Source organism: Xiphophorus maculatus, chromosome 12 (genome assembly GCF_002775205.1).
Source record: "Xiphophorus maculatus strain JP 163 A chromosome 12, X_maculatus-5.0-male, whole genome shotgun sequence".
Taxonomy (NCBI): Eukaryota; Metazoa; Chordata; class Actinopteri; order Cyprinodontiformes; family Poeciliidae; genus Xiphophorus; species Xiphophorus maculatus.
Window position 1 is genome coordinate 7,820,268 of NC_036454.1, and position 26,961 is coordinate 7,847,228.

A 26,961-nucleotide genomic window follows, 5' to 3' on the forward strand; every position below is an offset into this window, starting at 1 on the left:
TACTAACAAATAAAGTGAGGGAAAATGTCTACTTGTAAATAAACTTTAAAAATGTTGCTATCTAAACTAATAAAATATCTAAAAATTACCAAAGGTTTGGTGGTTTCTCAGACACCTAAAGAGAGGAAGTTTATTTTTGAGTTCAGATTGTAATTTTTAATCTGAAACAAATTCTGAGAGAAAAAATGGAAAAAATAGATTTGGAACCAGCCTTGATCCGTCAAATTTCAGCATTAGAAAAAATTAATTCTGAAAATACATTTTAAGTTATCAAATCCGTAAGGTTGATCAATCCTCTCTGAACTGGTCAAACATAGATTGGAAGATTCGGTCTCTGAAGACGCCTGCTTCCTGGTAAAGGAGTCCTCAAGAGGGACAGATCAACCAATCAGAGACATACCTGGGTTAACATGACAATTACATCTCATTGTACAGCCAAACAAAGGGGTTTATGGTAAAACTTCTCATTTAGATGTCAGAGAGACTTTTACCATGAAAGATATGCTGTGACCTCCTTAATAGATATTTTCTGCTGCTTTTGCACCTTCTGCCCACATGGTTTTAAATATTTTCCAACGTGGACATTTTTGGCTACTATTTGTAGAGTATATGTCTGGATAGATAGATACTGCACATAGATGCAACCAGTTTGACACACATGGCAAAAGCTGTGTAGCTGGTGTACTGCTAAATCAAAAGGCTATGAGATGTCTAGTTTCAGAGTCAAAGATGCAGGTTCTGCTCTAAATACCGACACTTCATTTTGCACAAACGTTTGGACTAAGGCACCTACTGATTCTCACACCTGTCGCTAGCAGCTCTGAAAGTAATTCACCTGTTGAAGTACTTCCACTGATTACCCAGTGGAGGCTTGTGAATATTCCTTAAAATTATCCAAATAATATATGCCCTTCAGCTTTGAAAGATTTTTAAAATAGTACATTAAATGTTCATATTTTTACTTTAAGGACAAAGTCAAATTTAAATGCTACAATCAGATTGTCTTGGCCTGAAAAATGTTTTTCTGAACTGACTCCAGCTCATGCTTCGTCTTTTTACTGGTTAAATCTCACATCGCCTCAGACAAACTCACACCTCAGTCACACGAATAGAAAGGCTAAAAATAAAAGCATCATCTTCATCTCGGCTCACAATCACGACAAGCGATGGTCTGCAGTTATCTCAGCCTTTTTAGTTTGATGGGATGAGACACCTGTCTACAGCAGTGGACTGTGTCTCTACTGGATCATTATGAAACGCTCTGCATTATTATAAGAAATAAAACATCAGTACATTATGAGAAAGGTTTTGACATTAGGTCTTGGCAGCACACCTCCTGCTGAGTTTATTACCTCCTTTTTTGCTTCTGAGAGTGTTATTATTCATCGTTGTTAGTGCTGAAAATGATATTGGAATCGGAGAGGATAAACTATACAACAGGCCAACATTCAGTGCCCTTATGCATTTGCTTCATTATGTTCAACCTCTTTTTGTTTTAATTATCTTAATTGAAATGTAGCCATGGAGAGCCTATTATATTTGGCATAATATAAAAGTTATGCACTAGAAAAGCTGTTCTTTATCTCACAGCCGGAATCGTTTAATTCAAGGCAACACATCTCAGCTTGCAGGTTCAAGGAACAATGATTAACTGCACTGTGAAACACATTCAGGTGCTGGTAATTGTTTTCCTGATGCAGTAGTTTATCATTTGTTACACAACCTTGAAGTATTCCCTGTAGTAGCAGAAAATGTTTTGAAGCTGTCAAAACAGTTTTCTTCCTTTTTTATAATCCAAACAGATGATCATTTTACTTTCTTCTCTTAATTGCCAGAAGGATTGGAAAGCAGCATTTAAATTGTTCCAACATTGCCCTTTGAGGTTTCTGATTCTAAACTTTCCTTCACACTCGATTAAAACGACCATAAATTATACTTGACCTCCAGGATCATTCAAATCTTGCAGGACTGTGGCTAATTGGTTGCCCTTTAGTGGAATAAATTTAGCCTGAAACAAAATGTTGTACTTCTCTTTGGTGCAGTCTGAAAAAATCATGCATCATTCTGAAACGCTCTACATTATTACAAGAATGGGTTGGTAAAGACGGAAGTTATGCTGCGGCTGTGAAATTATATTTATTTGCTGTTCCTGATTGTCTTCCTAATCCCTCCGAATTGCTGAATATGATACCAGACTTTCTCTTTGGCAGCATTTGCATTAGAACTGCACCTTGAAAACACTCACAACTTACCTACGCTGCTGACGGGCAACTAACCTATATGCACAATTTGGAGGTGTGTGCACTTCTCCCTATCTGGCAGCCCTGTTCTATGGGAAGCCGAGTGCCTATCAATCTCAATTTGCAACAACCCTAATTAAGGAGCTAGCTGTGTTTCTTGGTACGGAGATTGTGAGTTGTTTGCAGTTGCAGGATGAAATCATTTTGGTTGCAACTGGAGCAGCTGCTGGATGCAGTGAACATTGCAGCTGTGCGTTAAATTGCTTTAAATTAACTTATTTGGAGTGCTGCCTGCCTGCCATGAGCATGATTGGGTTGTAGCTTTGGCATGACTTCAGCTTCAAATTCTCTTATGACCGAACCATGCAGGTGCAGCTGGACCAGTGCTGCTAGCATTCCCCGCCAAGCAGCATCCAGGAACTGGATGAGCTGCCACCTGGAAATGAACCATCAGTCACCAATCCCATTCCTCACCACAGAAGTTTTCTTACTTGTCTAAAGCACTCAAGGAACTCTTATGCTCAGTCTCATTCAACTCCAGAGGATCTTTGCAAGACTCTGCAAAGATCACCCACATTCTGGCTGATTTGCAATGCCATGGTGCCCTATGTCCAATGAGAAGGGGGCATAAGGCATATGTTCAGTGGGTAGGTTGTCATTTCTTATATGAATATTAAGCGGGACTTAGGAGTATTGCTCTAATGACTTTCACAAAAACTTTTTTTTTACCTCAAGCTGTAAGAAAATAGCACACTTTAGCTTTAATAACATAAAGCAACATATTTTTAAAAGTTTAATCAGTAATACTTTTATAACAAATTTATGTCAGATCACAATTTCTTGGTTAATGTCAAGTTGTCCTAACAAAGACATTTTGAATAATGTCAACTTTGTATTAAAAGTGTCATGATTTACCGAATGACAGTTTATGACAACAGTCATAAATATTCATGAAGACTTGCTCATGTTCATGACAGGTGTTACGTCATGTTAATGACAGGGTCATGTCAGTCTTATTCACAACCCGTCAAATAAAGTTTTACCAAAATGGTTTATGACTCTTTCAACATCAATCATCCTTTGTCCAGAAATAAGTAATATTTCTTTTTCTAATTGCTAATTCTTGTTTCCACTAAATGCATACTTATTACAGTAGTTTGGGTTTGTTTTATTTATTTAGTTCTTTGTGTTGATGAAATCTTTAAATCAACCAGAAAATAAGCTGTTAAAAACAGCAGGAGCACTGCTCTTTTAACAATTTTTTGTAACAAAATGTCATTAATTTTGGCCTCGTCAGTCTTTACGCTCCCTATAGCACCTGTAAAACAAGAATGGGTTGGTAAAACAGATATATTTCATTTTCACAGACTCAGCATTTCAAGGTCCTTTCAGCCCAGTTTTGTCTTGAAGCCTTTTCAACTATTTTTGCACAATACGGACTATTGGTCTTTACTCTTCAGCTCAGTATAAAAAGTTTTAGCTTCTCCTCAAAGGATGCAGCACATAGCAGCAACGTGTCTGCTTAACATTCAAGTATTATATTTTTGGATCCCTGAAGCTTTTAGGTCAAATACCTCTCAAAGTGATGATGCATGGGAAATCTTCTATTTTCAGCCATTTGTCTTGTGAGAGATGCATTGAAGCAAACCTGATACAAATACTGTTAAATAAATTATATTCAGGTTGTGTTTTTAACACCGTATCCTATTGAGAAAATTGTGTTTTTGTCTGTTTGCAGTTTCTGACACCAAAAGCTGAGTCTCATCACAAACTGTAATCCAGTTAGTTGTTTCTATCAAACAACTAACTGTTTTATATTTGTCATTACTGTAAATTGTTTACCTTCATATAATGCTTTTAAACTTTAAGGTTCTCATGTTTGATTATAATGTGTTTTTTTTTACATAGTCACTATCTAAAAGACTCCAAATCGATGATAAACAATTTGTACATGAAGGTGTGGCTCAGCAACTGAAGGAGTTGTCTTGCAATTGGAAGTTTGTCGGTTCGATTATAGTTTCCTGTCAGACGTTGATGTCCCCTTGGGCAAGGCATTTAACCCCAATCCTCTGGTGTACAAACGTGAGTTGGGGTGGATGAATGTGTGTGTAGTGTAAAGCGTTCTGAGTTAATTTACATGAAGCTCTTTTTAAGTCGAACAGTGTACGTTTTCACTGACATGTCGACATGCAACAGGACTTGAGTTAAACTGAGACGCTTCCAGTTTATTGGAAGGTTGCTTTAACTTGTTACTCAATTTATACAAAATCTCAGCAGCCAGTGTTTTTGGTTATTTTAGCTGTTTAAGTGAGGTAAACTGGGGTTAATGTTTGTGGATATGTAAATAAAATGCTTTCATCAGAGGCAGTAATAATACGTGGCTCTGCCTTTACTCAACAAACTGTTCATTATAATATAACCTTTAAATGACAAGTAGCTAATGCTGCTGCTCTCTTGAATTTGACTCTTACAAATATTCTGTGTTGCACAAAGCACCTGTCAACTATCAGTGTTTTCTTTTCCTGCAGCACTCTGAATTAGGCTGAGACTAGCAGGTTGCTTCAGGCAAGGCTGCATTAACTGAAAATTGTTCTGCATTTTGTGTACATTTGCAACCTGTACGATCTTTCACATTAGAACTGGTACATCTCTTTACCGCTATTTTTCATTTGTTTAGTCTGTTTTTTTAAATTATTTTTTAATTAATATGAAGCTCCACTTGTGGCATTAACTTGCAGAATGGAGGCACAAGGCCTTATAATGCATATATTAAGACTGTGTGAACATCCTTGCCCATGCTTGGCATTGTTATAATTTAGTGAAGTGGGCGTTTCTTCACCCTGCTGCAGATGCTGTGTGACTTCTTAAATGTGCACCCAGCTCCTGTTTATGTTTGACAGTGTGGCTGGTATCCCTACATGGCGAGTGGTGGTTTGCAGATTTTAGATTTGCTGCAGAAAAGACAGTGAGTACTTAAATGGTTTGCTGTGGTTCTTTAGCTGCTACTAGTCGTCTGATGATATTTGTTGCCTTAGTCAGAAGTGCAGTACTTGTAAACACAATGAAAGGCACTGTGCTTAGGAGGGTGTTTTGTCATTGTCTATGTTCTAGTGCCTATTATGTGAACAAATACGCCCACGCTGAGGTCTGTCTGTTTGATTTCGACTAGTTTCCTTTTACTTAGGTCCTGAAAATCTGAAACAGTGTTTGAAATTTGTAAAGTTTCTCTTTCTCTTTTTTTTGCAGAAATTGCAACCAAAGTTGTTGAAGCAAATGTTTTTTGCTAAACTGTAAATCAGTACTCTTTAACTTAAACTCAGATAAACACCAATAATATTGTATGGATTTTGCAGTTCTTCCACATGTTGTGATAAAAATTAATGAGTATCTCAGATTTACCAGTTTTACTGTACAATGGTCCCTTTAATCAAATTCAAATCAAAGGCCTTTCCAGTTGCCTAATTTGACTTAAACTGTGACTTTAAATTTGTCATTTTTAACAAGGAACTAACAACGAAGGCACCATTGAAACAGCATGTGTCACAACACAAATAAAGTCAAATCAATTCAATGGTATACGGTTCATTCAATGCACATAAAAATACTTTTTATTTTTTATTAGTCAAACAATTACTTTTAGTAAATAATTCATTTTGTTCTGTGTTGATGTTGTTATGCAGAGGTCAGTCTATGAGACCAGGAAGCTCTATTGCTGCAGGACTCACACTAATTGACTGGTTCAGTGATAAATAACTTCCTTTACCAAATAGATCAAACTCAGACGTTTCACAGCGTTTAAAGAAAACACTCTTTTTCAAATGTTTTTCACATCAACATCTTTGCAGGACAAGGTTTTTGTTTTACTTTCTCAACGTAAAAGCTTTGGTGCTTCTATGCCAGCTCTGCAACAACTTTTAGCAACCTCAAAGCATGTAGTATTGGATTTTCAACACAAGTGTGTTGAAGTTAGAAGGTGCAAACAACAAATAGGATGCCAAAGCACTTTACAAGACAAACATGTTAATCCATATACAATTTTTTTGGAGAAATATTTAATCCAGTCAGTTTCCTTTATGTTGATACAATCTAATTATATAGGTAAATTTAGATCCAATTAAATAAAAACTGAATAATTACACGATACAGTTAAAAGCAATTGTCATAAAATAATCAATGGAAGCATGGCAAGTGCTTAATTTATTGAGAAGGAAATGTCTCATCATGACAAAGCATGTAGAGATAAACAAACATTTTCCTTTAAACATGGAAAAACTCTCCAGCAGAGCCAGGCGTAGTATGAGCCACCATCTACTGCGCCCAACTTGAGGTTGAGAGTACAGAGCAGGAACAAAAAAAAACACAGAAAAATTATGCTTGGGTATATTTCTGTTTTTGGGAAAAAATATTTCTAAAAGTCTAGAGTTGATGTTGTAAATTCAGTCTGTGTGAACCTGCAAATATATGAAAAACATTCTGAAAAGCTTGTTTGTAACTCACTTCACACTGTATGATGCAAGATCCAATAGATGTTGCCGGCTTGTATAATTTTTTGCTTCTGCATCAGAATTGTGTCACAAGCAGTCGACAGATATGACATGGAAATAAAGAAGGCAAAAAGACAGAGCTTGTATCAGAATAAGATTCTGACGCTGCTCGATATTTTTCAAAGGTCGTCTTTGGTTGTTAAAATGCTAAATCGACTGTCAGTGATCGCCAAAGTCAAAAATATTCCCTCCGTTTCTTTCACAGTAAACATTTATTTTATTTTTTTTACCCCTCCAGGGGGTCTTTTGTGGGCTCTAGTGTCCCTTATATGAAAGTAGGCTGACAGGAAAGGGGGAAAGACATGCGGCAAATGTCGCCGGGTCCAGGAATCGAACCCGCGACAGCCGCGTCGAGGACTCAAGGCCTCCAAACGTGGGTCGCGCTGTCCCCTACGCTACCACAGCACGCCCACAATAAACATTTTCAATCAATCAAGTTTATTTATATGACACATTTTAGCAACAAGACAGTTCAAAGTGCTTTAGAACATAAATATATAAAAATAATCATAAAATCAACATACAGTCGCCAATTGAGAAACCAAACATTACATTTTGTCGAGTTCCCTCATCAAAATCATCAAAACACATCAAATGTGTTGGTCAATTTTCCGTTTATTATGATTCTAAATATGGGTTTTTAGTTTGGATTTAAAGGAACTCAATGTTTCAGCTGTTTTGCAGTTTTCTGACCGTTTTTTTTTTTCCTTTTACAACTGAAGTTTGCACCGTGTGAATCTGATTTTTGATTGGTTGTAGCTTTCAGCTTGACTCCTTTAGTTAAATTGATTTCCTGATCTGGAATCAATCTGCTATCTGCTGGAGCTCAGATACTAACTACTGCAGGAAGCCACCTAAAAAAAGAACAGTTCGAACTTTGTACTCTCATAATAATAGGGGAAAATTAAAAAGCTATGACATAAATTATGTTTCTCTGAATCCTTTCCGTGTGAATTGTAGGTGTTTACTTCTTTGTGTGCACTGCAGTAATCCAAATAACACTGTCAGAACTAGTTTATATTGGTGTCATGCTTATGTAGGCTTGCTGGGTAAACACAAACCCTCCGCTGCCTTCATTAATTCCTTTCCTGCCTCTCGGTGGGCAGAAATATTAATAAAAGGATCTTGCCTGGCATACTGCATCATATAAAATTGTTTGCATTTATAGAATTCATAGTAATTGGAGTTAGAAGGGGGTTCTAGGCAAAAATAATTGTTTTTTGCATTCATCTCTTTTAATTTTCTAATTACGAGAGCATAACACCAGACAGGGGCATTTCCTGCAGTCGGTTGTCTCTATGGCAATGAATCTAGATGAAGGGGGAGGGGAAAAGCCCGCATCATACCTCATTATTTCTTGTATCCTCTATTCACACGCACACACACACGCACACACACACACACACACATATGCTGGGCTCCTCCCATAATAATTATCCAGTTGCTTCATCCTGAACTCGCTGTCTTTTTTTTCTTCCCTGTATTCATCTTCTCATACAATGGAGACGGCTCCAAGAAGCCGCTTTGTGGCCATTGTTACTTCCCCTCTGTACTCATTAGTGACAACAAGCTCCCTGCCTCAAAGAAACGAACAATAGGGCTGCTTCATTACCTGCAATCATCTAACCTGCCCACGGTTCTCTGGCTACGTCACCAGGCCTCCTGAGTCTCTTAAAATACATAAAGTATTTTAATACATAAAGTATGTGGAGGTTGACTGTTTCAAAGCTTGATGTGCAGCTGTTTTTATGGAGAGAGGATTTTTAATTATTAATTAAAACTTTTCTGTTTCAGCTCAATATGAGCGAGGTTGTTGTGTTCTCATTTATTTATGTCCTGAATCACAAAGCCTGGACCACAAAGAGAGTGAAAGTGCCAATACATTTTATGTGATACAATTGGATTGTGAAAGCACACATTAATTATTCAGGGCAAATTGGTGTAATTAAACCTTGTTTGGAGATTTATGCTCGAGCTTCACGGGCTGGACTAACGTTTCAGTGAAGAAATCTAAAACCATTACCTGACTTTAAACTCAATAAGCATCATGTCTTTAGATTAAATATGTACATCAAGGTGAGTACACTGTTATTAGAGTGTTGTTGTGTGGCAAAATGAATCAATATTTATACTTTAGCATCCTTTAGAAAGGAGGAGTTACATAATATACTCACATCACGGATGTTTAAACTGAGATGCTTACACTGGCTTACACTGCGACTTGTTGCATTTTTAAAAAAACATGACACATTATTATATTTGAAATGCATCCTAAATGTTTCTAATATTTTTTCTTGCCATGACAAAAACATAAAATAATAAGTATGGTAATCTCATTGTATGAAAGGATGTGTTCTTTGTGCTGAAAATAATATTGTAAGGTATATTAGCAGTACTGAATCCATTCATGTGAACCTGCAAATTTGTTAAAAACATATTTTAATGTTTGCTAATCTCTGAAAGTTAGAACATTTTTACCAGTTTGCTTTATGTTCTTGGTATTGTGCCAGTCCCATAGTCAGAATAGTTGACGTAATTAGTACAAATGTCATAAACACTCACATTGGAGATAAAGTAATGCTCCAAATCCATTAATCATGACTGACAAATTATGTGGTGAAGGTTTTTAATTCCTTTTTGAGCATCTGCCAAGTTGGTCATCTAAGTGGAGCCACTGTTTCATTATCAGGATCAAAAGATTTTAACTTTAAGCACTGGCAACATGCAAAGCTGAGTTACAGAACCAGGGAGTAGGGGTTCACTAATAAATCTGCCCTGATTTCCTTGATTTTTATAGACTGGGGATTCATTGATGCTTACATGTGTGAAGGAAATATTATCTACCTCCGCAAAGATTTAAATATCAGACACTTTCTACTTTTGCTCTGCTGAGTGGACCGACCGACAAATCTTCCCATAAAGTCACATCTACATGTGTGCGGTTAACAATAGTCACCCCACTTTTGCCAATTTAAAGACTTTGTTTTTATATTTAGTGACTTTTCAGAGAAAGAAGAAAAATATTCCGTCCAAAATCGGAATCAACACATCTGGCTTTTTAAAGGTCGGTGATCGGCCAGAAAACTGCAATCGGTGCACCCATACCAGAGGGGTTGTCTGTCAAAAACAAAAGTACAGCCTTATCATACCTGCACAGGTAGACTGGAAGAAGCAAGTCTACTAGCAACTGCAAATAAGCCATGTTTCATGTTTTATTCAGTAGATGAATACAAGCAGTGAGATGTTCAAATAGCAGGGAGATATTGGGCAGCTGCATTTTCCTTTACTACAGATGTGGCATCATTAACCTTCTGTGATTTTCTCTATAACAATTTCTTACAAAGCTCATGTTCAGCAAGTACCACAATTATACAGCACACTAAAACAAATGCGTTGTATGGGGGTGGAGGGACAGCTTGCATATTTATGAGTTTGTCACGTTTTTTTTCTAAATCCTTATGCACAATATATAGTAAATAAAAACCTTGTTTTTCGAGATGCATCATCATTTATGGGGTGGATTGTTTATGCATGGAGTCCACAGGCTCGGCTGTGCATGTTTTAACTGAGATCTGATTGTTCCTCTTCCCGCAGGGTGCAGGTTGAGTTTTATGTGAATGAAAACACCTTCAAGGAGAGGCTGAAGCTTTTCTTCATCAAAAACCAAAGGTCAAGTAAGTAGCAAACAGGAAGCATCAGCCACTCTCCTCTCATCGTGTAATGAAAATGGTATGATCATTGCTGCATGATGATAATGAACAAATAACAGCATCAGAAGGAAACTGAAGTCAGTGATGCTCATCAGGTTACTGTTTCGGTTAGGGTATTGTTATTACATTTGCTATCTTGTTTATTTGTTGTCTTGACTGTGCTTTTTGTGGCCTGATATACAGATTATGGTCCATTTACTGAGAGGAATCTGAGCTGCAGTGTTTCTCTCATTAGAGCTTCAGTATCTGCTAAAACAACCACACATCAACACTTTGCTGTCTTGTCTTTGCAACTTATTCATTTACATCTAGTTGTGAAAATGTGCACAGCAAAAAGCCTCCAGCAGGACAAACTATTAACATATCTTCTTCTCTGCTGACGTTTTCCAAACTTGCTGTTGTCTGTAAGCCACCAAAGTTTAAAAAAATAACAACACAACAGAGTTCAACAACAGATCCCCTCCAGGCCGATGACCTTTTGTTTGGTTTTAAACTGTTCAGACATTGATGCAGACTTCAACCATCAGGACAAATTTAGCAGCTGTTGCTGAGGTTGATTGAAATGTTTATTGCAGCTAGCACCACCCCATGGATAACATGTACATCTGCACCAGGTTGCAGCTTTACGCAGACCAGGCTATGCTGGTTTTGTGTTTACTTTTTGGAGGACTGTGTGTTAGGGCTCATTCAGACAGATAATCTTGACTCCATAGAAGGCATTGTGCATTTAGATAATAACTCTGTAAATTTCAGACCCATCTTTCTTACCCTATATGCCTGCATTGTGCCCTTTGCCCCGAAAATGTTTGTGTTTTTGTTGGAGGATTTTAATGTGTGTCATGGAAAATAATTTAAGAGTGCCAGGGTGTTATTTGTCTCTTCAGAGTTATAGGCAAAGAAATAAAAACAAAATTTCCTCAAAGCAAGTTGTTGTTTTTTTTGCCATATACTATTTTCTGCAAAAACCTTTCCCAGCCATATTTATAAGAATACATGGGAAGTAGAATAAAAATAAAATTAGTGTAGCAGCATAATCTCACAATGGAGAATGTTGGAACCCTTTCTGCCAAAACGTTTCCTAATGAGACAGGATTTTTCCTCTCACATTTGACAAAATTTAAAGCATCTTCTTTGCACAATCTTTCTGGATCACCAGGAATCCTCTTTTCCTTCTAATACTTTCCTCTAAGATTACCGCAAAGGCTGCTGAAGGTATATGCAAGCCAGTGTATCATCAGTCAGGACAAGATGTTTGTTTTTGCTGCTCCACAGGCCTAAGAATCCGTTTGTTCAACTTTGCATTGAAGATTCTCACCTGTGCCCTCTACATCCTGAGAGTCAGCTTGGATAATCCCACAGAAAACAACAGTATCAATGGGTGAGCTTCACTTTCAGCAGTTCCTGCTGTGCATTTTAATTGTACTCAGTTTAAGAAAGCAATACAGACCTCAGTAATGCATTTTCATTTCTTTATATGAGGTTGTTACAAAAACAGCAGTTCTGCTATTTGACTTGGAGACATGATGACATTTTGTTTTGTGGGTTTAGTTCAAACCTGGTACCAGCATGCGTGCTGGATAATTCAGTCACAGATAAACAAATATAAGCATGAATGTTCGTTCCTGGCAGACAGTACAGAGTTTTTCCATTATAGTGATTCCATAAAGAATCAATTTCTGATGAGGAAAAAAGTTTACTATAAAATAAGTGAAATATTACCACTTAGAAGCTCATTACTTCCAGTAATTTAATTCAGTAAGTGTTATATAGATTGTTATATAGATTCATTAAACAGGCTGAAAAATACAATTTGGTAAATTAATTACATTGAAATTTATTTTCCAAAATATCTGACAGCCCACAGTGGAATAAAATATTAATTCTCTAATGTGTGAAGCTCAACATTTTCTGTTGTGCCAGAATTACCTCTCAGCTGTTTTTAGCTCTTATTTTAATCTGTTTAACTTCTAAATATTTCTATAAATCTGCATAAATATGAGTGAATTTTCTCATGAATGTGTCTGCCCCTGAGTTTATTTACCTACTTTGATGCTGTTGTTGTTGTTTTTGTATGTAATTTTTGCAGCACAACATGCCAAAACAGCAGTTCACTGAATTCTACTGAGGGACCTGAAATCAAATGGTATGTTTAATGTGAAACGCCATTTATTGAGCTCTATGTGTTCAGTTGTTTCTCAGTTGTGAAGAACTTTGAGAGAAATTTTTATTTTCCTTTTGTCTTTGTTTGTTTTTTTTGTGTGTGTTTTTTTCAGGAACCTAATTTTCTGGGTGAACAGACTCCAGCCTGTGTGGGCAATACAGGTGATGCTGTTGGCAATTCTGGGGCATAAATCGAATTGCTCTCCATGAGCTGAACGTGTAATTCAACCCTAAAACCTGACTGTCATTTATTAGACAAACCGTAGCACATCGTATTTCCTCAGTGAAAGCTAAGAATCCAGAGGAGATGAGCCAGCAGATGCCAGGTTCATTCATCTCCTTCTCCCTCTGTGCTGCAGGTGACAGTGGCCTTAATCAGTTTCTTGGAGACTATGCTTATCACATATCTCAGCTACAAGGTAAGACTTGTATACAAGGTAAAACTTGTGCTTTCCTGCACAAGTTTTTCTCAGTCCTCATTTCTGCTGTGGTGCAGCTGGGATTTTGTTTGTTGTGTTTTGTGAACCAAAAGCTTCAAATGCTCAATTCATTATATGAGGTAAAAACAGCTTTGGTGCATTTTTATTTAATTTTATGTAATTTAAGTTTTGAAAAGGCTGCAGATTTGAGACACACAACAACCCTAAACATTTAGCCAGCGCAGCAGTACATTTTTCATAGATTGAACTGTATGTAGTATCTGGTCTTGTTAAAGTACAGATGTGCAATTAAAAATCTGGGACCAGATTTCAAAAATGATGCATGCAGATGCTTTACATTAGTGATGGGAATTTAGATTCTTTTCAGAGAGCCTCAAAAAGTTTTAATTTGTTATCTTCTGCAACTTCATATTTTAATCTAACTTTGCAAATAGGAATGTTTTGTATGATGAATCCTTTTGCATTCAGTGTTTCCTGTAAGAGAATCCTTATCTTTCCTTAATTTTATGTATTTGTTTTGTTGCTAAATCAGACATTATTTTTGTCTAATATTTTTAAATAAACTTTTAATTGTACTGCTGCATGCAAATCTACCAAACACACCCAAAGTAATAATTTGTTATCAAATAATATCTTTAATCTTCAGCCAGATGCTGCTTCTCTTATAAGTGTCATTTATATTTATGTTTTTTATGCATTCTGACATGAGCAGAGCCAAGGAAAGAGTGAGAGCTGAGCAGCAAAAGGAAAAAAATGTCCCTCTTTCTTTCTCTCTTTTTTTTTCGCCATTTCTCGTGTGGTGTGCTCTCTTCTGTAGATGCTAGATAGATTCTGTAGGTGCTTCTCCTTCTGCAAAGCATTGACTGTTGGAGACTGAATACAAATTCACACGACACTCAGATTTTTTTATCATCAAGAAATGTTGATAACTATGCACTGTTTTCTTTGCAGCTGAACATTATGCAGTAATCCATATTGGCGTAACTAGTAAATCTTTATGATGTCAACAGAAGTTTTTGGTTTAAGGCATAAGTACTGTGGAGACGTTCTGTACATCATAGTCCATTTACATCCAGAACTTTAACAGCTTCACTCTGAGGATGGTAAACATGTTGTACAGCTGGTTTAAACTTCTTCCCCTGCAGTCATCCGGTGAAACTTGTGCTCAATTCTTAGTTAATCCTTTTATTTTCAACCGTGTCATATTCTTTTTGCCCCAGTGAGTAGTTTGGGAATTAGGAAGCATTTATGAAACGACGTCAAAATGTCGTGCTGTTTTTAGCTGGTGTTAAATTGAAGCCTTAGATATTTTTGTAGACATTTTATTTGCTCCTTCACTGCTGCACGTGATCAACATGCTGACCTGTTAATTCGTTGTTTTGTTGTTTTCAGATGTAATGTTGAATCTTACTGATTATTTGTTGTTATATTAGCAGTGTCTGTACCGAGGCTGCTTTTATATGTTTGTGAATTTACTTTTTCCGAGTGATATTAGCTACACATAACTTGGCATTAAAATACTAAAATTAGATGTTTAAACAGCAGAAAAAGCAACTTAAAGATAATGTAGATGGATCCTCTGTTGTTGTTTTTCTTGTTGAACACCATACAGTAAAAGCTCATCTTTTTTATTCATTATTTTTCTCCTGAAAACAATCCACTCTCTAAACAAAATATTCAATCAATTCCCATATATTTCCATCCTAGGGGAACATTTGGGAGCAGATCTTCCAGATATCCTTCATATTGGAGATGATTAATACGGTACCATTTATTATCACAGTGAGTAATTCATCTACATTTACTAAGTTTAATTTACCCTGCAAAACAGTGTGTGTCTTGAAATATCCAAACTGAGAGGTATTCTAATGTTAGAAATTTTACTGCTCATCGTTTTAATGCTTTATTTGCAAAAAAAAAGAGAATCAGAAATTATTTTAAAAGTAATTGTCCAGTACATGCTTTTACTACTTCTCTACAATCTGTATAGAGAACATAACTTAAGTTTTAAGCTTTTTCTTGTCTACTTTTAACTTATTTAAGATCTTCTGGGCTCCATTGAGAAACATATTCGTCCCTGTGTTTCTTAACTGCTGGCTTGCCAAAGGTGCTCTGGAGAACATGATCGTAAGTCCTTTTTCCATTACAAGATTCTGTAGCTATCAGCTGTAAACGCTACTTTTTATAACTGTGAAAGGTATTAGCTTAAAGATGAACAAAAAAAAAATATTTGCAGGCGACCTGAATAATAAAAATAAATAAATAGTTCCAGTTTTGTTCCCCCATTTTAACTCTTGACATTAAACTTTTAGGACATTCTGGCATTGAAGCTAGTTAGTAATAAATGGACCTATTTACTTTTACTTTTACTTTTAACACACTTTTTAAGGGCATTTTCAATATTAAGAATATTTTTCACTGGTCTTGTGTCTCTTGTGAAAAACACAAGGTTTCAAAACCGTGTGTTGCAATAGTTGTATGTTAACCAAAAATAACAGTACAATTGAAATGTACCTCCTCTTTGTGAATTGACTTACTGAAATAAATTAATCTTCCCAATAATATCCTAATTTACTAAGATGCATCTGCGAGGGATATTAGCCAAAAACGCCACAATAGGGCCAGATTTTTTAGTTTGCGGCCCATAAAGTTTTGGACGTTCCTGTTTGTATTTTTGCAGATCCCAGTTGTGTCCTGTTCCTTCGAAAGACGTTTTATTTTTCAGTATTTTCGCCAAGATTCCTCCAGGTGAAAATGGCTGATCCCAGTTCTGGTCAAGCTTAACGAGAGGTTTTGTTTTTCACAAATTATTTCAGACATATTTATATAAAGTAACTATTTTAGTTATTAAAGTTTCCCAAAATACATTTTTGCTATGCCAGTTTGATATTTCAATTCATAGCTTTATTCAGTGTGGAAGAATAAACATCTCAATACCTTCAAGTCTTTTTTTTCAGTAAACATTGTTTTACCAAAGTATAATATAATGTATTCAAAGATTCAGCCTTTCATGGATTCTTTTATGCCTCTTTAAATATCATCTTGTTCATTGATTTAAAATGTGTTGCTCACCTAAAATACTTCAGTTGCAGAATCTTAAGTTCATACAGTTTGTACTTTTGCAGGTTTTGATGGATCATTACCCTCCTAGCAGCTTTTTTAAAGCTGATTAATGTTGTTAGATGTGGAAGCTGTTGATTTTACCAGTGAACAGAATTTAATCGGATGAGCTTGTTCCTTCCTTTCGGGTTAGTTGTCGTCTCTCGTGTTGTAAATACATCTAATCTGTCCACAAGGCAGTGCATCTTTTTGAAGGCAGTAATACTGATGGCATCCATGTAACACTGTTAACAGAAACTCTGGGTTGTTTGATATATTAGTGTGCTGTTTAATTAGTTGGCCTTTAAAGCTAAAACCGGTGACTTATTCAGCTTCAGTCGGCTGATTCGCTTGAAGAAAAAATGCATTCGCGACCAGCTAGAAGTTGGTTTCTGCAGCAGAGAAGTAATTTGTTTTTCCTTGTAGTGTTCTGCATACATTCCAATAAATGTATGCAAGAAGAAAGGAACAAATGCAAAGAATTGTATCTGCCTGGATACTTTTAAAGGAGTCAGATCATATGTAACTGGTGTGATCTGTGCTATCACTGAGATTCAGACGAGGTCATGACAGGATGAGCGCTTCATGCCAAGGCTGCAGTCAGCAGATGGTAAAACCTGGGGTCAGTGGGGAGGAGGTGGCAGGATGGACATGCTAACAAGGTGCAACTGAGAACCACTCATTAGCTGTTCATAAGAAGATGGACAGTATGCTAATGTAGACACACTAGTGTAGTTTGCATATAATAAAAGTATGTTAAATTTGCGTGGATTTGTGCACATAAAGAACTGTAATATAGAAAAATGTTGTCGATTTGTGGGTACAGTTTAGTTTAGTGTTGTGCTTTTTTAGAAAATGACCCAGTTACCGTTTATTCTAGACAACATTACAATATGTGACAGTGTAAATATAAACCAAAGAGTTTCCTGTAAGGTTTGCATCAAATTTGGTCCTTTCGCTGCACACGTTGTAGTTTGTAAGGCATTAGAGAAACTGCATTTCATTTCTCAGCTGATGACATACAGAGTATTCACAGGAGAAAATATGGAGACAATAATCTTTTCTTCTGCCCCCAGAATGACTTCCATCGTGCCATCCAGAGGACGCACTCCGCAATGTTCAACCAGGTGTTCATCCTCATCTGCACCTTACTGTGTCTGGTGTTCACAGGGTGAGGGAACATCTGCTCTGTAAACATCTGCTGGCATGCTGTCACATTTCCAGTGAGGCCAGATGTGCGTAGGTTTTTCTGCAAGATATAAATCTACTGAAATACACCGCAGTAAAATATAAGCTGCTGTATATGTACTTAAAATTATTAACCTGGTAACTTCTACTGTAGTCAACCAAGTAAAAAACTGATTGATTAAGGCCTAAGTATAAAGGTAAGATATTTAGTTAATAAAGATAATTACTTTAATTCTCTGTGTTTATTAGACATTCAGCATTGAGAATTTTTCTGTACCATTATGTAAAGCTTTGACCTGCCAATTTTAATTGTTTATCATCCCTTTTTAAGATTTTTCCCCACAATAAGTACAATGTTCTTTGAAAATTTACAAATATAACAAACAGTTTTGGTTATAAACCAAACTTAGCTAAAATTTAATTCAGTTCAATTCCGTTCACAACAATAAAATACACCTTGTAAAAAGGAGCAATAGCTACCTAAAATTAATAACCAAATAACTTCTGCTGTAGTCAACCAAGTTAGAAACAGTCTGATTTATGGAGGCATAATATGCAGATTTTTATGTAGTTTTTAGATTATAAATTAAGCCCACCTAAAATTGAATTCAGTTTATTTGTAACGGCAGCCCACAATACTAATATTTTCATACTTTTTGCAAAGTACCTTACTTTGCAGAAAGAAGGGGAAGAAGGAACATTTTGTGCAGTCATTGTGGAGATTTCATTGAGTCATCAACTTGCAGCATTCACTCTTCCTGCACAAGCAAGTAGCGACATCTTATGTCAGTTATTTTCCTGACTTTAATCACCCTGTCTTGTATCTGTTCTGCAGTATCTACAGCTAACCCAGTAAAACACATGGACATTCAATTGTTCATCTGTTCTTCTCTTTGTGTGTTATCGATTTGGACTTTTATAGCACCAATTTATTTTAATCAAAGCGGGCTCCTCCTTGGCCATCGCTCTCTGGCGGTGTTTGTGAGCCGTGACGACCGCCCATCTACTCAGGCAGCTTCATTTCCCGTGTCTCAGGGTTTGATTAAATCTTCAATTTATCTTAGAAAGAAAATAACCAAATTAATTAGCACAGCCTCTGAAGGAGATTACCAAAAGAATAATCAATGTTGTCACTTCAAAATGAGACACCGAACAGGAGCTGCTCTGACTTTGGTTCCCTTTGGTCTTGATCAAATAGAAAACTGAATTGTGATCCTGAAGCAACTTGTCTTTGTGAGACATGCATCACATGTAGACATGAGCTTAAATTTCAGTAGAAATAGAACAGTTTCTCTCTATGATGGTATTTATATTTTTAAAGGTGACCTATTGTACAAAGTTTACTTTTTGCAAGGTTTTATACTTCCATTTAAGTCTCAACTGCCTCTAAAAAAAAGCTCAAATGCTTTAAAAAAGACACCCAGCCATTTTTTGTCAATAAATTAATGGTTTTTGGTGTCTGGAAAGTGAGTTGTTTGAAAAACCTTCTGAATGTAACATCACAAATCATTAAATGTGCTGAGATCCAGCACATTTGGTCAGCTGGTTTTACAGCTGCATGTGCTGTGCAATGGCTGCTGGAAAAGACAAGTGTTTTGTTATTGACTTACCAACCAAAAACCACTTGGTGGTTATTGCTGATTGTGCAGGAGGTTCTACTTCTGCTTTTCAAAGGCACATGATTGTATAACTGCCCATCTGTTTGCAACCGAGTTTAAGCGTCGAGTTGGGGGCGTAGCCAACAGCAGTTTATTTGGATTTAAAGCGACAAGAGGCACTAAAACAGCTTAAAATAAGCAGAACTGAACAAACTAAAATTTTATTATCTAAGAATGATTTTGTATAAAAAAATTCTTCATATAATAAAAATGTTTTTTATAGTCGATAGACCAATTCTAACCTATTCAAGGAAGCATAATAGATCATCTTTAAAATAAAAATATATAACATGCTTTCATTTGAAATTGAATAACCACATTTTTTCCACTGACTATAAAGTTTATTATTCATTAAAATGATGTTATGTAAACATTTTTATTTGTTGTGTTTCCTTTGGCAACCAGAAATATTTCCAAACAGTCAAATTTGTCATTCTTTTAGCCAAGGGTTCAAACATGATTCAGCTAGCTAACTGGTAGCCCGGAGAAACAGGTGGGGAAAGGGCAGCGCAACAACCAGAGAAACCTCTGGTTGTCTTAAAACTGCAACTTTTTTAAAACCTTGGTATACCATAAATAGCCAAGCCTTATCGTGTTTTCATTTCAGTCATCCTTTCCTGAAGGACATTGGTTGCACGTAAATAATTCATCCTATCTTTCCGCAGAGCCTGTGGGATTCAACATCTTGAGAGAGCCGGGAAAAACCTGTCCTTGTTTGACTCCTTTTATTTCTGCATCGTCACCTTCTCCACTGTGGGCTACGGCGACGTTACTCCACAGATCTGGCCCTCACAGCTGCTGGTGGTTATTCTCATCTGTGTTGCTCTGGTAGTCCTTCCGCTGCAGGTATGCACCACGTGATTAATGAAACAAACTTCATATGAACCGTCGCGTAGAATTGTAAATTCTTTGACTTTCTGCAAGCAGAGATGTGCTTTTTATGAGTCTGTTATCAAATTTTTATGTGAAGTTGTTTGCAGCTGATGTGGCCGGACAACAAATCAAAAACTAATGAGGATCTTACATTTTCAGACTTTAGGCTACAGGAGGAGTTTTTGCATCTCAGTCAAAATGTCGGCCTAATTAGATGCTCGCTGCATTATCCGGCAATTCTGTCAACTCTGGAAAACTCGACTGCTTCACATTTTCTAATGAGATGTTTATGTAAAACTAATTGTGGGAGTTTAAGTCTTTTAAGTGCCCTGCCTAAAAACAAAATCGGTCCCCTTTATGGGTTTTTTAACCATTGTTTCTGTTTCACTGTTTCAGTTTGAGGAGCTAGCGTACTTGTGGATGGAGAGCCAGAAGCTTGGAGGGAACTACAGCCGTCATCGGGCGCAGACGGAGAAACATGTTGTGTTGTGTGTCAGCTCGCTCAAGATCGACCTGCTGATGGATTTTCTCAATGAGTTTTACGCTCATCCTAGGCTGCAGGTACAGAGGCCAGTGTTTTTAGAGCGCTTTTCTCTTCTGTGTGACACCTAAAGGCATTGCAATGTAAAACATGGAAAACCAGAGTTTGAACCAACTAGCCCACCATCTTATTCTTAATTGTCTACAAATATTTCCTACTGAATTCACACCACACCTTTAGCATTGGCAGTTACAAGTTTCCAATTTGTCTGTTTGCTATTGTAAACTTTTGCACAATGGGATCATTTAAATTTTTGTTGCTTTGGTCTGTGGATGCAAATGTTGAGAAAATCCTGCTGGAGCATCCAAACTTAATTACATGATACTCTTTCTGTTAGCAGGAGGAAGTAGTAGTACAACAAAGTAGTAGTTTAGTCGTGTTCACACTAAACTAAGACACGTTATAACATTTCCCCAGAACAGGTTTGTTAATTTTAAACTGGTTGTGGAAACTCTGCGTCACATTTTAGCCTTGTATATGAAACTGCTGCTGCACAAGTTACTCAACAGGCCGTTGCTAGGTGACCAAAGAGTGAGGGAGTTAGTTGATGCCACCAAACTTGCTTAGCTAGCTGTCAGAGAGCTAAAGTCTTTCCTCTCCCAGATTGCTGTTTGGATCTCGATCGGGGTTCAGTGAAGTTCTTGAATATTCTAACAGATGTATTGAATCATATATTTTTCACCATATATACTAATATTGACTTATTGCCCAGTCCTAGTCTCACATAAAGTTTGATGATTTTAAAGGAAGTGATGGAATCCCTAAAAAGAAAAAATCTGTCTGTTTTGCTTCACAGGACTACTATGTGGTGATCCTGTGCCCAACAGAAATAGACATTCAGGTTCGCCGCATCCTGCAGATTCCTCTGTGGTCCCAAAGGGTCATCTACCTGCAAGGGTCGGCCCTCAAAGATCAGGACCTGATGAGGGCCAAGTGAGTTTTAGCCTGCACACGTCCACAGTATAATCTAAACATTTAAAAAGTCTCAGCTGGTTGTAAAATCAAAGTGGACAAGTTGCAGCACAAAGCCAGTAGGCAGCAGTTACACGGTGCATTAGCTACAAGTCCTCTTGGCTGCCCTCTGCTTGCACATCAATGTAATAGGATTTCACCCTACATTTATCATCTGCACTGAACAAAGGCTACAGACATTAAAAACATAAGTTTCCCAGATTTTTTATCACCTACAATGTTTATCTGTATCAGTAAATCCTTTGCTGCATAATTTTATAGCCAGATACTGTTGAATATCGTTTTACGACCGAGTCATAATTTATTGGTGTTAAAGTGCTTCACAGATCAGAGTGTGGTTCTGTTGGTAGAGGCTACAGTCCATAATGTTGGTATCTTTTGTTTGATTAACAGTTTTGGATGATTTGCTGCATTTCTTCCCTTTGTGTCCTCCCCCTTTTTTATTTTAAATTAAGCAACAAAATATTGTTGAAGATTCAAATCAACAATTTCAAAATTTTTCAAACATTTCAAAAGGACGTCACGAAATGCCTTAAAATACACAAACAAAATTAAAACACGAATGTTCTGCAAAAAGATAAAAACAATAATATTAACTTCAAATTATTCCATCAATTCTATATCATTTAATATCATCTTGCAGATTATTTTCTTTTATTTCTTTAGCTTTTGTGTGGGGACATTTGAACATTTTCAAACTGAGCATGAAGTTATCTAATTATTAAATTGTGTGATCAGCTGAATCCCTGCCTGGTTGTCTTTGATTCATTTAGGATGGACGATGCTGAGGCGTGCTTCATCCTGAGCAGCAGGAATGAGGTCGACCGAACTGCTGCTGTAAGTAAAGTAATGAGGCTGCTAATATAAAATCTCTGATGTATGGACAGCTTAAAGGATCCTGAATAAATAGAGAGAAAGTTGAGACTCTGTAAAATTCTTGAAAATTGTTGTGTTGGTAAAGAAACCCGATATTTCTCCTGCTGCAGGATCACCAAACTATTTTGAGGGCTTGGGCTGCGAAGGACTTCGCTCCAAACTGTCCTCTCTACGTCCAAATTCTCAAACCGGAAAATAAGTTTCACGTAAAATTTGCAGGTAAATTGAAAACATATACATATCTTCATGAATACAAAATGTATATACACTTTTCAGATCTAGAAATGATTGTAAATGATATCTTTTCAACAGATCATGTTGTATGTGAAGAGGAGTTCAAGTACGCCATGTTGGCTCTCAACTGCGTGTGTCCAGCCACGTCCACCTTAGTGACTCTGTTGGTTCACACCTCCAGAGGACAGTGAGTAAACACTACTGTTATTGTGAAACTTTAAACAATCTTCACCTTTTTTTTGTAGAGTTACTTTATAATTATTCAACTTCAATTCAAAAATGTAAAAACAAGTTCAAAACATTGGCACCTAGCTAATAAAATCTACTTTTACATCACATAAATGAGTCACTTAAATGTCTATTTGTAATCTATAGGGTTAAACAAAGAAAACAAACATGTAGCATCTTGATTTACTGATCTATAGGGGAGCTATCCTGTAGATGTTTTCTCTGAGACAAAGCCAAGAAAATGTTTGTTTACTGAACATGACTAACTCCTCAAAGGAGAGCATTTCTTACAGAATTATTCAGTGTTTTACTTTGAATATTGATGTTTGTATTTATGATTCTATCATGTTTAAGTAGGCAAAGAAAGTCGCTGCAATGCAACTAAAATGTCATTTTGTTTAAACACTCAGAGATTTGGTTTTGCCATTTTTGTTGGATCTCAGCTTAGATTGAGAAAGATGAAGGAGGTGCTGCTGCAGCAGTGAACCAGATGAGAGAAGAAAAATAACATTTCTGTGTTATTTCTGTTCTAGATCTCTAAGATACGGTGGCCGACAGGTGCAAATGCGCAGCAAAAGAGAAAACATGCAAACAAAAAAGAAGACACCCCCGAATGAAATGCAGCAAACAAAAAGAGAGACGCAAACACCCCCGAATGAAATGCAGCAAATAAAAAGAGAGACGCAAACACCCCCGAATGAAATGCAGCAAACAAAAAGAGAGATGCAAACACCCCCGAATGAAATGCAGCAAACAAAAAGAGAGACGCAAACACCGCCGAATGAAATGCAGCAAACAAAAAGTGTTGAAAACGGAAGTGCTCCAGACCACTAGGGGGAGTCAAAGAAAATAGTATTCATTTCTATGGGACCAGATGCAAGATTCTTCTTCTTCTTCTTCTTCTTCTTGGTATTTATTGGCGGTTGGCAACAAACTTACAGTAGCATTACCGCCACTTACCAGTATGGAGTGTGGTTCGAGATGGTCTATAAACTTTCACTTTCTACCTTTTCCCTCCATTAACTCCTGATTAAACATACCCCCACACATACACGCCTGCTTATATTATCCAACTTGCTTATAACTTTATATACCCCTCTTTGATATTCTTTACACATTCACACCCAACTTGCTCTACTCATATCCTATGAAATAGCTTTGTTTTTTTAAGATACCGAATAATTATTTGAATATGTCTACTCCCGAAATCTCTCCTCAAAAATTCTATTAAATTAAACCTTTCTTTAATACCTACACACTCTCTCAGCATGCATCTTCTCTCTTCTTCATACTTACAACACTCTAAAATAACATGCTCTATTGTTTCAGACTTCTCACAATAATCACACTTTCCAGATGCAAGATTCAGAGAGATACCTTTACTTTCTTTCAAATTTCTTTCTCTGAATCTTGCATCTGGTCCCATAGAAATGAATACTATTTTCTTTGACTCCCCCTAGTGGTCTGGAGCACTTCTGTTTTCAACACTTTTTGTTTGCTGCATTTCATTCGGGGGTGTTTGCGTCTCTCTTTTTGTTTGCTGCATTTCATTCGGGGGTGTTTGCGTCTCTCTTTTTATTTGCTGCATTTCATTCGGGGGTGTTTGCGTCTCTCTTTTTATTTGCTGCATTTCATTCGGGGGTGTCTTCTTTTTTGTTTGCATGTTTTCTCTTTTGCTGCGCATTTGCACCTGTCGGCCACCGTACTAAGATAAATTAGTTTGGCTCACAGATGTGGTATCAATACTTAAATCTCCTGTGTGGCAGGAAGAACTGTCAGTGATAGCAGACTTAAAAGCAGAAAAACTGAAATTTTTCTAAACCAAATTTGAATTATTCTCTAATCCTGAAGGAAAAAAAAGCTTTGGCCGACATAGAAATTGTCTTTTGATGCATGAGGAGAAATGCACCCTAACTTTTGCTTCCATGGAGTTCACCCCCATTTTCTGCATAGAGGATCTTTGCAGCAAAAGTGCTTTTCTGTGTTGGAGATAAGCAGGTATCATTACTGCTGAAAGGGTGTCGGTTCCTGGAAACCAATCTGTTCTGTGATCAATGTGAGGGATTTCCAGGTTCTGCTTCTAAACGATAAATGTCCTCATCCATAGATGCAGTTGTTTTCTGTCATGCTGTTGCATTTTATTTGCAACAATATAATTATCAATTTGGTAGCTGTATTTATTTAAGCAACCACTTGCTGCCAGTTTTTAAGTCGGTTCTTGTAATAATTTGGTGTTTGGCCTGAGCGTTATGTTTCTCCCAAGGTTTCACAGCTGGGGTTACTACCGAGTCCAAACAATCAATAGCAATCAAAGGCCAAGCTTGAAAAACAAATGAGAGACTTCATGCTGGCCACGTTCTTTTCTTGTACTTACATTCTGGTCATTATTCACTTGAGCAGATTTAACTTTACTTGACAGTTTAATCAAAATTAAATTCAGTGGAAGCGTCTTTTTAGCTGCACAGACTCCAGACTGACTGATGCTCTGCCAGCACAGCAGAAATCGTGTCACTGAGCATCACCTGTTTCTACTTTTAGCCTGTAAATCTGCCCGTCTATTTGATCAGCTTCTCTCGCCAAATTAAAAGCACGGCACATCTGTGTCTATTAAGGAAACTCACACTGGCTTCTGCCTGTGAAGGTGACAAAAACTCAAAGTCAGTATCTCAGCCACAGGTGTTAATTTAACCGCTGTCAACACAATTGAAAGTTATAGCGTATGTGTCCAGCTTACTTTCATGTGTTTGTTATTGTGACTAGACCTGAGGAGGACGATGAGGACTGAGCAGGAAGGGATTACATTTTTTAAATTGTAAATATTTTCCAACCAAATTGAAATAAGAGCTTGAAGATGTTGTAGTTCTATTATGTAGTTTAAGCATAAATTACTATTCTCATTCACAAGCTGTGCTATAAACCTGTCAGAAACGGTGTGATGAAGGCGGTGAGGCAAACGCTGTAGACCCAGGTTGAGATGATTGATGGTAGTTTTAATGATAAATAAAGTCAACCCAGTCCAAAACTAGTCCAAAAACACAGTCAGCACGACTGCCAGGGCTCAACGCCGGTAGCAACTGATTTACCAATGGACACACGAAGGACTGAGGGCACATTAGACAAGGACCCGACACAGACACACAGGTGACACTAAATACACAGGGGGGTAATCAGGGAATGAGAAACACCTGGGAGTAATCAAAGGGAGGACCAGACAACACGAAGACTCAGGGACACAGAAAACTCTAAATAAATACACAGAAAAACACAGAACATGACTAAACCTGGGCTGCTAATAATTTATCTGAACTATTCACACAATGTCAAATTTTTGATTAGTAAGAATTATGTGTACAAGTTGAATTATATGTTGTATTTTCTCTGCTTTCTCTGACGTATACATACAGTGACCGACATATTTTAAAGTAGTGGTTTTAATTAGTTTGATGCCATTTGAAGACTCTTATTGTGAAGGATCCCATAAATGAATTCATAACCAGACCCTTGGATCCGACTCTAGCAGTTCAGTAAATTAAACACAGCATTCCAGTCTGCAGAACATAAACATCCAGCTAAATGTTGACGTACTCTTCATCTGCCAGCAGGGTTCTGGTCGTCGCTGGACTTCTCGTTCCCTCTGCACTTACTGAAGACAAAACATCATGAATAAGCTTTTCTGCTGCAGTTGTAAAGTCCAAAGTAAAATTATTTTTAACAGTCGGTGCTCTTTGGTGGTTGAAATATCCCTGCCCTACTTTCACTGGCAGGGAAAAGTAGTCTGAAACTATTAATTGATAATCAAAAAATTTTGTTTGTTTTTTTAAAGCTCACTATTGAAAATGTAGTTTTAATTAATTCACTAACTATACAGCTATGCTACTATGTCAGTAATCATTAAAAGAAGGCCCAATTTGATCTCTGCTACAAAAAAGTTGAACGTAATGAAGGAAAACAGAACTTGTGATCAAGAGTATTGAAACCTCAATGCATAATGTGAAGCCCAGCAGATTAAATTTTCATATTTTACTATACCCAACCTGCCAGAATCCCAACTTGAATCTGATTAAAATTGAATTTAATTCTTTTTTGTAATAATCCTGAAAAAAAAAAACAAGGACAATGTGACGTTGTTGACCTTATAGAGTGTAAATTGCGTCTGTAGTCATCTATAACAGGATGATATGAATTGTTGCTATAAATA

At 36.8% G+C, this 26,961-nt stretch overlaps 1 protein-coding gene across 17 annotated transcripts in view; it reads left to right on the top strand.

The window, feature by feature from the left end:
* Window positions 1–26,961, top strand: part of LOC102234946 (potassium channel subfamily T member 1-like) — an 82,789-nt gene that overhangs the window by 35,525 nt on the left and 20,303 nt on the right. For all 17 annotated transcript variants that reach the window (XM_023343455.1, XM_023343456.1, XM_023343461.1 and 14 more), the window contains 14 exons: window positions 10,379–10,458; window positions 11,767–11,872; window positions 12,581–12,637; window positions 12,768–12,816; window positions 13,014–13,073; window positions 14,802–14,876; window positions 15,138–15,221; window positions 17,270–17,364; window positions 19,705–19,885; window positions 20,309–20,473; window positions 21,250–21,386; window positions 22,199–22,262; window positions 22,412–22,520; window positions 22,614–22,722. In XM_023343455.1, the coding sequence (XP_023199223.1) occupies window positions 10,379–10,458; window positions 11,767–11,872; window positions 12,581–12,637; window positions 12,768–12,816; window positions 13,014–13,073; window positions 14,802–14,876; window positions 15,138–15,221; window positions 17,270–17,364; window positions 19,705–19,885; window positions 20,309–20,473; window positions 21,250–21,386; window positions 22,199–22,262; window positions 22,412–22,520; window positions 22,614–22,722 (1,371 nt within the window). The remainder of the gene's footprint in view (window positions 1–10,378; window positions 10,459–11,766; window positions 11,873–12,580; window positions 12,638–12,767; window positions 12,817–13,013; window positions 13,074–14,801; window positions 14,877–15,137; window positions 15,222–17,269; window positions 17,365–19,704; window positions 19,886–20,308; window positions 20,474–21,249; window positions 21,387–22,198; window positions 22,263–22,411; window positions 22,521–22,613; window positions 22,723–26,961) is intronic.